The sequence below is a fragment of the Quercus robur genome, chromosome 5 (assembly GCF_932294415.1).
Source record: "Quercus robur chromosome 5, dhQueRobu3.1, whole genome shotgun sequence".
Classification (NCBI taxonomy): domain Eukaryota; kingdom Viridiplantae; phylum Streptophyta; class Magnoliopsida; order Fagales; family Fagaceae; genus Quercus; species Quercus robur.
In genome coordinates, this window is record NC_065538.1 from 86,143,258 (window position 1) to 86,157,867 (window position 14,610).

The 14,610-nt window shown below is 36.1% G+C and overlaps 1 protein-coding gene across 1 annotated transcript; it reads right to left on the minus strand.

Moving 5' to 3' along the window:
- Positions 1-868: 868 nt before the first annotated feature.
- LOC126728890 (cysteine proteinase inhibitor 1-like) lies at positions 869-1,243 on the minus strand. Its single transcript, XM_050434646.1, has one exon. It carries the CDS (start codon positions 1,241-1,243, stop codon positions 869-871), a length of 375 nt encoding a protein of 124 aa, XP_050290603.1.
- Between the last annotated feature and the right edge of the window lie 13,367 nt (positions 1,244-14,610).

The following is a 14,610-nucleotide window of genomic DNA, read 5'->3' on the forward strand; positions in this document are numbered from 1 at the left end:
TGGTATGTCAGCGGCGAAAACTGGAAGGAGATGGACACTTGACCGTCCGGCTTTAATGGATTGCTATTATTATTATTATTATTATTATTATTTTAAGTCTTAATAAATCCGAAACTTAAAACATGAGCAGTAGGTTTTTCTTTAAAATAGCTGATATTTTGCAGTGTCGCATTAGTTTGTAAGAGTTTTGTAGTAAAATTTGTCATACACTCATACCTATGTCTTAATTTTCCTTCACTGTAAATTCTCTATATTTGGATGAATGTAAAACTGTACAGTGAAGGCCTTAATCTAATCGCGCATATAAATACAAAAAAGGTTACTGCCTTTATCTAAAATTTCACAAGTTCATTTTCTTTTTATTTTTTTTGATTGAAAAATATTCTAAAACTTTCATCTATTATATGAGAACAAAATCCCAACTTTGCCATGAAGACTCAAAAGTTTTTCAAATTTTTATTTATTTATAAATTTCCCCTTTCTTATTTTCGCAGAAAATGTAAATTATTGATTCTCCATGCATAAAAATTACAGTAACCAAGTCTTGGTCCCAAAATTTGGATCAACTATGGATTTTCGATTGATTAGATTGGGTTACCACATGAATTGTTTTCCTCAATTTTATTTCATTTGAAATCATATCTGCCGCAATTGACATAAAAAATTAGTAAGACAAAAAATAAAAATGAAATAAACAAAAACCAATATGAAAAGGTAAGAAATAACAATACTTACAAGTCTTATTTATAATATTTGTTCTCCAAATCCTTTTATTATTTTTCGAGGTATAATTAAATGATTCTCCAAGTCAAACCAAAGGAAGTTTGGTCACAACGAACACTCAACAACTACCCTTTTTAATTTAAGGTCAGTGCTTGTTAAATGCAGTTAAGTAGACAAGTTTCCTTAAATCTGCCCAAGGCTGTTCAAACACAACAGTTCGGTAGTTTCTGATGTGTGCACCATTCTTAGCCGCCACGACAAGCCGGAAATAGGTCCCGTTTGAGGATCGGGTCTGGCCCCTCAACACTCCTTCGAACAACAAATTAAAATTTAACCTCTTGTTGGACTCGAACAGTGCGAAATCTGCAATCCCCTTCACGTACGGGTCTTTGATGTTCTTTATCGGCTTCCAGCCATGTTTATCACGAACACCACGTTTGCCTCCAATGTCTTTTGCGTAGATTGGAAGGATGAGAAGGGTAAGAAGGAATAGGTAATAGCAGTACTTCTGGGCTTTCATTGTAAGTTTGTAACAACTGTGCTGCTGATTTTGGTTAGAAATAGCGTGAGAGAATGGTTTCAATGGTGGTTGGTATTTGTAGGATATAACAGCTACCTTTGGCTATAAATGGAAATTGGAAATTGTCATTTATGTATATACAGGGGACTAGCCTCTTCTCACTCACATTACCTGTGGTCAAAGACCTTGCTATTTTCGGTTTATGCATTTTTCAGTAAGATTTATACATTTTAATGTGATGAGATTTATGTGCTTGTGAGTGTATTAATTTTTTTTTGTACATCTCAACACACTTCTAGATTTTTTGACGATTGAAAAATTTATAAATATCACTAAAAAAATGCATAAATCCTAAATTAAGATGAGTGGAAAGTAAAAGAAAAAAGAAAAAGAAAAAAAAGGCCTCTTAGCACGCCTAACACTCTTGCGAAGAGACTAGTATTCTTTAACCAAAAAAACTAGCATAGGGTTTGAGTGGTTAAAAATATAGCGATCAAAGGTCAATTATTTATCTAAACAATAGGACTATATTTAAAATGTGAAACGTTTAGAAATTGTAGATTCATATGTCAAAAATAACATTTCTAAACCATAAAATTAGAAAATTAAAGACTAATAAAATTTAAAGAAGTATTTTACAAAACAAATTCAAGTCAAGCCCACAACAATTGTTAAGGATATTGATAAGGTGTAGCCAACAAGGGCAATTGTTAAGTTAGCAAAACTAATTCAAAGACTAAGGGATCACAATCACTTTGAAGTGAAAGAGATGAGATGGAGAAAACAGAAGCAAAACTCTTGAAGATTTATATATGTTAACGTGTATTAGGGTATGTGGACTTTAGGCCCACCTTGTTTACTTGTATAACACACTTACTTGTACTGCACACTCTGCCTCCTATATAAAGGCACTCATGTATATTCTATTACTTGAGAAATACAATACACTTATTCAGTATTTCTAACATCGTATCACAGCCACTACTTTAATTTTCTTGTGTCTTGCAGTCTTGTTTTGTCGGTATTTTCTGCTGCCTCAACTTCTGTGGTCAGTAAACCCTTTCAGTGCCCTCTCCCGACTACCCCGCTGTCGTTAGAGGTCCTCAAGGTTGAATCTCCACCGCCAAAAGCTCTTCTTCCACCACCAAAACCATTGCCATCATCGAATCTATCACTTTTGATCTTCGATTAGGACATAAGACCTATCACTGCGTAGCTTTTCAATCCCTCTACACAACGCCGCCAGAAACATCCTCATTTGACCCTCTATGCGCCACCACGCGTAGGTCAGCGTTCCGGTCAAATTTTCCACGCGCTTTACACGCCACCAGGGCTGCTTCGATCTTGTTTCCTCCACCACCATCGGACTCGCCTTTCTCCAATCTACATTTGCGTGAAAGAATTGGCTTCATCGGATAGCTCACGCGCTCCCACGCGCCGCAGTATACGCTGCACCTAATGTACGCGCCATGCGCTCCACGTGCCAAACAGCTCTGCCACGTCAACCCTAGCTGACATCAGCGTCTTGTCATCTGCTGACGTCATCTCCCAATCAGCCTTCTGACTTCATCAGTTGACTCGAAAGCGTTGACCGTTGACTTTGACCAGAGTTGACTGTTGACTTTTTTGTTAGAGTTGACTTTTGTAGTTCAGGTGCTCCTTACCCAGTCTATTTTTGCAGATTTTGCTTCTAAATGAAGAATATGGACAAGTCTTCTTCCTTTTGCAACATTCGTTGCCAACAATCCAACAAACGTTTTTGCAATTTTTGCAGACGTTTTGGCCATAATATTGAGACTTGCTATCAACGCAACAAATCAGTTGTTTCCATTTTTGCTACAGTTTCTAACATTGAGAGTTTCTAACCCATGGCTCCCGTGTCTACACAGTCTCAATCTTCTGGATCCACTTTCACCATTTCCAGAGATGAGCTTATAAACATCATTGCTAATGTCATTCTTATGGTTTGTAATGCATCTTATTCCTCTTCTCCCTCAGTTTTATCTGATATGTCTCCTACCTCTTGGCTTATGGATTCTGCTTGTTGCAATCACATGACACCTCACTCGTCCTTATTTTTTTGAACTTAAACCTGCACCACACTCTCTTAATATTCGCACAGCAAATGGTTCCACAACGTCTAGTCATAATATAGTTTCCGTTTCGACCTCCAATCTCTCGGTTCCTAGGGTCTTTAATGTTCCTAACCTTTCTTACAATTTATTCTTTGTGGGACAATTAGTTGAGTTAGGTTATTGCATTATCTTTGATTATTCTCGTTGTATTGTGTAGAATCCACGGAAAGGATAGGAGCTTAGGACCAATCCTAGAGTTAGGCATATTTTTTCTGTGGACAACCTTCGTCTTCCACTTGTTACTCCTGTTTATGTTGCTGCAGCTACTGCAGTTTCTTCTGTTCCTTCCCTTGCACTTTGGCATGCTCGACTTGGTCACACATCTTCCTCTTGAGTACAACAATTGGCTTCTAGAGGTTTGTTAGGTTCAATATCTACAAAAAATTTTGATTGTGTCTCATGTTAGTTAGGAAAACAACTAGCTTTGCCTTTCAATACTAATGAATCAATGTTCATTGATATCTTTGACCTAATTCATTCTGATGAGTACAACTAGCTTTGCCTTTCAATACTATTGAGTACAACAATTGGCTTCTAGAGGTTTGTTAGGTTCAATATCTACAAAAAATTTTGATTGTGTCTCATGTTAGTTAGGAAAACAACTAGCTTTGCCTTTCAATACTAATGAATCAATGTTCATTGATATCTTTGACCTAATTCATTCTGATGTTTGGGGGCCTTCCTCTGTCTCTAGTATTGGTGAATCTTGATATTTTGTTGTCTTTGTTGATAATTATTCCTGATATAGCTAGATTTTTCATATGAAACGTCGTTCTAAATTATTGCAAGTATATTCTAATTTTGCAAAAATGGTTGAAACTCAATTTTCCAAACGTATCAAAATTTTTCGATTTGATAATACTCTTGAGTACACTCAATATGCTTTCCAAGCTATTTTGCATTCCTATGGCACTGTTCATCAACTAACTTGTCTAGGTACCTCTTAGCAAAATGGTAGAGCTGAAAAAAAACTTTGTCATATTCTTGACACTGTTTGTGCTCTCCTTCTTTCCGCCAAATTTCCTACTCCTTTTTGGGGCGAAGCTGCTCTTTATGTTGTTCATGCTATTAATCACATTCCAAGTCCTGTTATCCAATATCAAACTCCTTATGAGTGCCATTTTAGGTCACCTCCAAACTATCACCACCTTCGCTCCTTCGGTTCTGCTTGTTTTGTTCTTCTTCAGCCACATGAACATAACAAACTTGAGCCTCGGTCAAGGCTTTGTTGTTTTCTTAGCTATGGTGAAACTCAAAAGGGGTATCGATGTTATGATCCTATCTCTCATCTTCTTCATGTCTCTTGCAATGTTGTCTTTTGGGAACATTGCTCTTTTGTTAAGCTCTCTCACTTCCATGCCTCCCTATCTTCCTCCTTTGTCTTAGAACTTTTTCCAGATGAGGCACATATTCCTTTTGTAGTTGCTCCTGATCCTCCTGTAGTTGCTCTTGATTCTCCTGTAGACTTCTCCGTCCAACCACCAGATATCCTTGATTCCTTTCCTAGTTCACCCTTTAGTGAACAGGTGGAAGATGAACAAGTTGAAGATGAGCTACCTAACCCTGAGCTTAGGTCCCCTGCTCCTGCTCCGCCTGAAGATCTTGCACAAGACATTCCACTTCGTCACTAAACTCGAGTAAGATCCATTCCTACACATTTACTTGACTATCATTGTTATACTGCACGAGCCTCACACCTATTGTAAGGCTTCCACTGACCCTTTTATGGCATATTGCAATGAAAGAAGAACTTGATGCATTATCTAAAAATCATACTTGGGATTTAGTGACTCTCCCTCCTGGGAAATCTGTTGTTGGTTGTAAGTGGATTTACAAGATTAAAACTCGCTCTGATGAGTCCATTGAGCGTTACAAAGCTCATCTTGTTGCAAAAGGTTTTACACAGGAGTATGAGATTGATTATGAAGAGATCTTTGCTTCGCTTGCTCGTATCTCATCTGTTCGTGCCCTCTTAGTTGTTGCTGCTGCCAATAAATAGGACCTTTTTCAGATGGATGTCAAAAATGCATTCCTTAATGGGGATTTAAGTGAAGAAGTTTATATGCAACCTCCTCTTTGTCTCTCTGTTGAATCAAACAAGGTTTGTCACCTTCGACGTGCACTTTATGGCCTTAAACAAGCTCCACGAGCTTGGTTTGCCAAATTCAGCCCTATCATCTCTCACTTGGGTTACATGGCTAGTCATTATGATTTTGCCTTGTTTCTTTGTCACACTGAGAAAGACACTATTTTACTTCTCTTGTATGTGGATGATATGATCATAACTGGTGATGACCTCAGTGGCATTCAAGAACTCAAGGATTTTCTTAGTTAGCAGTTTGAGATGAAAGATCTTGGACATCTTAGCTACTTCTTGGGTCTTGAAATCACTCATTCTGTAGATGGAATTTATATTACTCAAGCCAAGTATGCCTCTGAACTCTTGTCTCGAGCTGGACTCATTGATAGCAAGACTGTTGACACTCCAGTTGAACTTAATGCGCATCTAACTCCAATAGGGGGGTAACCATTGTCTAATCCCCCTCTTTACAGACGCTTGGTTGGCAGTCTAATTTATCTCACTATCACTCATCTAGACATTTCCTATGATGTTCACTAGGTGAGCCAGTATTTGTCTGTTCCACAATCGACTCACTATGCTGCTGTTCTGCGCATTCTTTGATACCTAAATGACACTCTCTTCCATGGTCTTTTCTACTTTTCTCAGTCTCATTTTGTTCTTTGTACATTCTCTAATGTTGATTGGGCAGGAGATCCCACTAATCGTAGGTCCACCATTGGTTATTACTTTCTTCTTGGTTCTTCTCTGATTTCTTGGCGAAATAAGAAACAAACTCATGTGACCTGCTCCAGTACTGAAGTAGAATATCGTGCCCTTGCCGATACCACATCTGAGCTCCTTTGGCTACAATGGCTTTTCAAAGACTTAGATGTGTCCACATCCTCTGCTACTCCTCTTTATTGTGACAACTAGAGTGCCATTCATATTACTCACAATAATGTCTTCCATGAACGAACTAAACACATCGAGATCGATTGTCATTTTATCCGTTATCATCTTGTCCATGGTGCTCTCAAGCTAATCTCAGTCTCCTCTAAAGATCAACTTGCAGATTTCTTCACTAAGTCACATCCTAAGGGACGTCTTCGTACTTTGGTTGACAATCTCAAGTTGGTCACACATCTACCTTGAGTTTGAGGGGGGCTGTTAATGTGTATTAGGGTATGTGGGCTTTAGGCTCACCTTGTTTACTTGTATAGCACACTTACTTGTACTGCACACTCTGCCTCCTATATAAAGGCACTCATGTATATTCTATTAAAAAATACAATTCACTTATTTAGTATTTCTAACAATATATATGTTGATGTTGTTATTGTTTAAATTTAAATTTATGTACATTGGTTATCCAAAAATTTGTAGAAATGTAGAATTATATATATAGATTACAGAAGTCTTGGGGCCCGTTTGGCAACGTTGTTCTAATAACGTTGTTTGTATTTTTTGGAAATATATATGGGTAAAAAAGTGTGTGAAAATATGTGTAATGTTGTTTAAACATTGAAAACTGTTGTTCAAAATACACTACCAAACAGCCCCTTAACCATCGTTTGGGTAAGGCAGCACCTTAGCTTCACTTGGCTTTGTCATATCAGTACAAAAGCTTCACTTTCTCTCCCTCAAGAATAAGTGGATCAATCCCTGTGGCGGCTCTACATGCAAGTCAAGGTGGTCATAGGACCACCCTGACTTGTAAAAAAATGTATATATACATTTGCCAAAAAAATATTATATGCTTAATTAACCAATTGTGATCACCCCAATAAAAATTTTGAACACCCTGACTTGAGAATTACAAAAATTTGGGTTCAACAAAAATAAGAATAGCGCTAAAACATTCACAATATTTTTACAATAATTTTATAACAAATCTAACGTAGTAAGCTATTACTGATTTTAATTTTGGCCAAATACTAATATATATATATATATATATATATATATATATTTTTTTTTTATCTACCAGTAACAGCTTTTTGCATAAGATTTATTGTAAAAATGTTGAGGACGTAGCATTACTCCAAAATTAATTCTGCCCCCAAATATAATTCTTAATCCTTGTTTTTTTAAAACTTAAATAATGACAATAAATATAGCTCAAATAATAACAAACAAAAACAAGACAAGACCAAACAACAAGAAGTGAAAAAATTATTTTAAAAAAGCCTATCATAAAACAAAAAGATAAAATTTGTAGCTCGTCCAACCTATTCAATAAAAATAATTTCTAATTTCATTTTTCATTTTTCCCGAAACCCCACCTCACTCTCTTCTTGAATCATGCATGGAGCTCTTGCATTCTATTTCATTTTCAAAATGGATTTTCAATTAAAAAAAAAAAGTATGCACAATGCAACTTGATGTGTAAAAAAAATTTGGGAAAAATAAATGAAAAATTTTAGAGAATATTGCCCACTTGGAATTGAAGATAATGAAAAAGCTCTAGAAGTTTATGTTTAGAAGTTCCCGTAGAGATGAGCCTTGAGAGAAGAGAGAAACAAATGAATTTCCTTGTAGGTTAGTTTGATATTTAAAATTTTGAATATTTTTTGGGTGGGACTTAAGATAGAAACAACTGTTTTGAAATTAGTAATTTAACAATGTTGGCCGTATTGTGACCCTATTTTTAGAACCAATTTAATATTTAAACAGGTGGATGTGAGGGCAAGCAGTGGCAGAGCCAGGCCAGGTAGGAGGGCTAAATTAACACAGGATAAATAAAAAAACAAAATATATTAATTTATATTAATAAAAAAAATTAATTATCATACAAAATCTAATATAAACATATACTATAATTTATTTTTTCATACATGGTCTATTTTTTTCAAAGTAAGAGACTTTGAATTAATAATAATATAAACTTTCTATTTTTATGAAATAAATGAAGTATAGTTTGAATTAATGAGTTATGTATGGTATAAGGGTAATTAGAGTAAAGAAAAATAATGGATTAGTCATCTATATAAATGTGTTCAATGTTTTTCGTATAAATCTAGGGGGTATTTCTTTTGTGCTTTCATTAAGTTATTGCCTTTGTATAATTAATAACATAAATACACCAAAAGAACATATTATTTAGACCATAAAAAGAATCTGAAAATTTTAGATCAAGTCAAATTGTATAATGATTCATTGCACATTATAAACTTTGTAAAATTCATTTGCAAATCCAACAAGCCTAATAATAATTGAATATAATGCAAACGATTCAATTTTTCTTTTCTTTCATTCATATCTCTCATCAACCAAACAGAAACTAATACATTCAAAGCAAATGGAGAATTGCCAATAAAAAAAATAAAAATAAAATAAAAACACTAAAGATTACTACCATTGTGTTCATATATCCTTACTTTGAATAAGTTAGAAGGTATAACAATTTTTCTTTTTTTTTTTTTGGAGAAAGAATTAGAAGCACTACAAAAACTATTGAAGGCCCAATTTTTAGAATAGGATATGCATGTAAAAATTTATTAGGGTTACTTACAAAATATTTAGTGTGATAATATATATATATATATATATATATATATTTATTTATTTATTGTAGTAACGCAATGAAGAGGTTTCATTTTAAATGCCCATGGTTGAGAATATTGAAGGCCCAATTTTGAAGAAATTAAACGGTATAACTTTAGGTTTTAAGTTTTCCGGTTATTTGTTTTAGAAAAAACAATATATATATATATATATATATATATATATATATATATATATATAAATAATATGTGTTTGGGCTGGCATTGGATAATGACTGTGGAATTATATCATTGTCGGGGGCAGTTCTTTTGCACGTAGCCACGTGTCTTTGGAGGTGTGACTTTGCTAGGTCTGGATTTGTTTTGGAGAGTTCAACCTGGAACTCGACATTGGGCTTCATAGACCAATGGCTTCCGGTATATATTTAAGCCTACAAAATATATAAAACCCAAAGTCTTAGAATTATGATAATAGTTGAAATAAATAAATAATATGCTTAGCATGATAGTTTTTTATTAAATAGTGAGTTGATACGTTATTACTCTGTATATTAAGTGATGTCCAATATTAGAAAATAATTAATTAGGTATCAAATGTCCAATAATGGGATGAGTCCAATAGTCCATGTCTAGTTGTGGTTCATGGTTCATGTTCAACATGATAAGGTATGTCTGGCAATGGTCCGTGTGCAAATAATGTATGTCCAATGATAGTTTAGTTCCAAAAATATGTGTCCAAGGGTGGTTCATGTCCAAATAATATATGTGCAACAGAGATAGATCGATTTATTAATATGTATGTTCATTAATGAAGTATTAGTGAATCCATGATTATTAGATGGTGAGATAATATTAAAGTAATTTGCATCCAGCGGTAAAATGGTAATGAATTACCATATGCTTGATAATGTAATTTCAAAGATGGAGAAAACATTGACTTATCTTTTATGTTTCTGACCCCAGCTATGTAGTGGCACTTCATTCTTTATATGATTTGTGGCTCTGGCCGTTTAACATTAATGAGCTGATAACATTCATATTCTTCATATTTTGTAGCTCCAGCCTTTCATGTTTTGCAGCTCCGGCCGTATCACATTAGTAGGCTTTAACATTTCAGCAACATGAGAAAATAAGTCTAGCAGCATAATAACATTAGTCGAGTGGTATAATAATGATGAATAAAATTACTTAATAATATGAATTTGAAGACAAAAATATGATGACTTATCTTCATGTTTTGCAGCTTCAACCATATCACATCAATGGGCTTAACATTTCAACAGCATGATGAAGTGAATCCTTTCATGGTAACTTCATGTCTGAAAGGGAAAAATGGGTGCAACTGGAGGGAGAGAGAGCATGTCTAGCCGTGTGCATCAGTTGGTTAAGTTTGTCCCCTTAATCATGCACTTAAATGACTTTTCCCATGTAATGCTCTTTTAGTTTTTCAGTAAAATATGAGTGATGTTACCTTCCATGAGAATGACTCTTAGTATTGTAAGTTTTTGCCTTTCATAGGAAGGGCTTTTGATAAAATAAATATATACCTTCCAAAAGAAAGGGTTTTTAGTAATAAGTTCTTGGAAGAGTGTTTGATATGTTTTAAGATGTGTGGGGATGATAAGAAAATATATATATATATATATATATATATATTTATATTTATATTTTGTGAGATATGATGTTTGTAATATGTATATAAATTATATGTAAATACTTTGTTGGACATGGATTTTGTATATGTACACTTTGTGAGACATGGAATTTAAAGATACATAAGGAGTATATATGGGTATTTTGTAAGGAATGTGTTTGTAAAATATATGGAAGTGTGAGATAGATGATATGAAGGTTAAGTATAGTAAATAGATTAGATTATAGCTGCTGCTGGAGTGGTTTTTGTGTTATGTCATGGGTTATGTTACTTTCTAAGAAAGGAGATTTTGTATGAGAAATAAAGAATGAAATGAAGATGTGTTTTTGGGCAGTAAAATGATGAAATTTCAGAGTATTGAAGTGTGGGAGAGATGGATCGTGTGTAATGGTGTGGTGTAAGAGGTGTGATGTAATGGTGCTATCTAGAAAGAGATATTTTTGTAAGGGAGATGAAGAAGTATAGAAGAGTTTAGAGACATATGCAGCAAAATGAAGTTTCAAAATCTTGTGGATCAAAGAGAGAGAGGCCCCCTGGGGTGTGGCTTGGTCCTTTCTATATAGAACCAAGCTATGTAACTAGATCAGAACTTAGTTGAAGGGAAAAAAAGCAAATGAGGAAAAGTCCTTGACAAAGCAAGTGGTTTCATTAGAGGGATTTTGTTTTTAAGCCAAAAGAAGAAAGCTAGGGACCTTAAGGCTGATGGAGATGCTGTCACAGCTGTCAATCATAGCTGTCACAGCTGGCGGATGACATCTTTTGCTTGGAGGACAATACTTGACATTAAATTCATGATTTGGCTAAAGATGGTGTAAGCGACTAAATTTCTAGTTTGAAATTAATCAAACAAGTAAAATAGTTTCACAAATGCGAATTTCGTATTGATGATTGTGTGGTACAATTCTCTGGAATTACAAAAGAGTGATCCTCTGATTCGATCTCCTTGCAAAACTTATTGATTAGATTTATGGTAATGTGGATTTGACTTGAACACAAAATATCCTTCAATTTGGTTGAGGGATGGATTGAAGATTACTGAAACGGAATTACAATGAATCTCTGGCTATGAGCTTGCTTAGAAATCCTTTGTCCTTCGCGTTCTTCGTGTTCTTCGTGCGTTCTTCGTCTTCGAAGGTTTTGTGGTGGAAGTTCTTCGGAGCTTTAGAGGCTTGAATCCGTTGAGCTTCAATGATTTGTGATTTATTGATGTTTTCAGACACTTTTGGCTGGATTCCTGTGAACTTTAAGATCTAGGCAGATGATCTGGATGATTCTGCTTTGAATGTTCTCCGATTTTGGGGTTGAAGTTCTTGAAGGCTTTGAGGCTTGATCTTCACAGAGCTTCTTCACTTCTAAAATTTTTTTGGTCCCCTCAAATGTCTCAGGAAGGCTTCTATTTATAGGAGTTTTGGGGTGGGTGAGCGACACGTGGCGGAGCTTGATTGGTGACACATGTCACAGCTTGATTGGTCCGCTTAAGTCATCGCTTACACGTGCGAGGCTACTTGAGTCATCGCTTACACGTGCGCTGATGCGTGATTGGCTCTTGCATGACACTTGGCAAATTTCTGTTGGCTTCTGAATAGTGATAGCAAAACCTAGCAGCAATACATGGTGTTCTGTAATTGGCTGTATTTTGTGGACTTGATAATGTGATGTGTCAGCTTGTGATAGGTCGGGAATTTTCCCTCTCTACAAATGCCCCCTCGAGACTCGTTCACGCACACAGATTGATGATTGTGGTGTGGGAATGAGTTTCGAAAATGGATTTTTGGTACTTGACTCTTTAAGTGAAGTAGTTGAAGGTAGTGGAGCTGTTGAAGGTGGTGGAGCTGTTGAAGGTGGTGGAGCTGTTGAAGGTGGTGGAGCTTTCAGGAGGATAAGATTAAGTTGAAGTACTTTCAGAAGAGTATTTTGGATCGTTGGCGGCGATCACAAGATGTTGAAGATGGGGAAGATGAGAGAATGGTGGCTGGATACAGCATGCAGGGTCATGGAACTAACCTCGTGTTCTTAAGAACTTCTGGTGAAGTTATTTCAGAAGATCACGCGATGGATTTCAACGAGGACAGGTGGGAAAATGGTTGAATGCACCTGCATACTTGTATCACCCAAATTAAGTTGAAGTAATTTCAGAAGCTTTATGTATTCTGGGTATGCTGGTAGCGGCAATGAAGCAGATGGAGATGAAGCAAAGCAAACGAGCAAAGTTTACACCACCATGGTACTGGCCCTGTATGCTGGGACCCTTCTGGTGTAGATGTTTATGGGAAGTACAACTTGGAATATGGGACTGACTGTGCGTTGCATGGGGTTCGGCAGTAAGTAATTGAATGCGCCTGTGTAATGGGACCATGCCAACGGACATTATGTTGAAGTAATTTCAGAAGAGTATCTTCTGAAATTCTTCAAGCTGATTTTAAGTTGGAGTAATTTCAGAAAATGAGTTTTGAGGTACCAGCAACGATGACCTTTGGGTCCCCCAGTAGTGGGGACATGGAATAAGGCTTTGATGACCATTTACCAGCACCAAAGGCTGAATTCTGATGAGCTGGCGCCTTGGAGGTTGTTTTAAGTGTTGATGGAAAACAATTTGTAGGATACCCCAACACTTTTTTACCATCTTCATCTACTGCCACTTGTTGGAAAAGCACAGAAAAAATGAAAGATGGAACCAACTTGTGAACCTGGTTTGGAAACCAGACAAGTTGCTGTTTGTTCCGAACCACTGCTGCTGCTGGAAGATCAAGCAATTGGAAAGAGACTACAGGAGCCCTGAGGTTAGGAACAGGTGTGTCCGCTGGACTTGGATTCCCTGGCCAACCAAGTCCACGGAAACATGGGAGGTCGATGCAGACCTTGTTACGAGTAATCTTATGGACAAAGGTGGTCGTTAGGTGGAGAAACAAAGTTTGTTTGGATCTCAAAATTGCAATGATGTTGTAAATAGGGTTTCGATCAAACCATGGGAGGGTTGATCTCAAACCGATTATGAAGCAAAATCGGTTGCTAGGTGTTGAGAATGATGAGGTCATAGTGAGAAATGGTTGTGAAAATGAGGATTTGAAAATCTGAAAGAGGCAAATCTTCATTTCATGATTCAGTGTTTTTTTTTTTTTTTGGATGAGTTTTTGATGAACCCGGCCTTCCTGTTTATAGTAGAGAGATGAAGAACGGTAGGTAGGTAGTTGAGAATGGTAGTTGAGAATTTTTGGTGAGAATGGTAGATGGGAACGGTAGGTGGGAACGGTAGGTGGAAATGGTAGGTTGGAACGGTAGGTGGGAATGGTAGGCACCGAACGGGAATGGTAAGTTGGAGACTGGTAGGCACCGAACGGGAATAGCAGATTGAACTAATGACCTAGTGTAATTTTAAGACACACTTGTAAGAGTTCATTTGTACTTTGAAAGGCAAGCCTTGATGGAATCTGGAGAATAACCCTGCGAGGATCCCAATTAAATGGATGAATCTCAAATTTTGCTCTTGAGGACCTAAGTTTTGAACACTTGGAATTGAGTCATTTTTGCAATTTTCAAGTCTCAAATGACAGAACGGACTCCAAAATCGGAATGTATTCGAAAAGTTGAGCAAGATAGGTCCATCTCAAAAATTTTGACATTTGGTCAACATTCGCACAAAAGTCAACTTTTTTTGGAAATTGGACGTTTACACAATTTCTGAGCTTTGAATGAAGAAACGGGTCCCAAAATCGGAATGTACTCGAAAAATTGAGTGGGACAGGTCCGTTTTGAAAATTTTGACTTTCTGGTTAATATTTGCACAAAAGTCAACTTTTTTGGAAATTGGATGTTTGCACAATTTCTGAACTTCGAATGAAGAAACGGGTCCCAAAATCGGAATGTACTCGAAAAATCGAGTGGGACAAGTCCGTTTTGAAAATTTTGATTTTCTGGTCAAGGTCAAAAGTCTGCTTGGAAAAAGCTTTTTTTTTTTTTTTTTTTTTTTTTTTTTTTTTTTTTCAGACGGTTCGGATCCGGGTCAAACCGGGTCG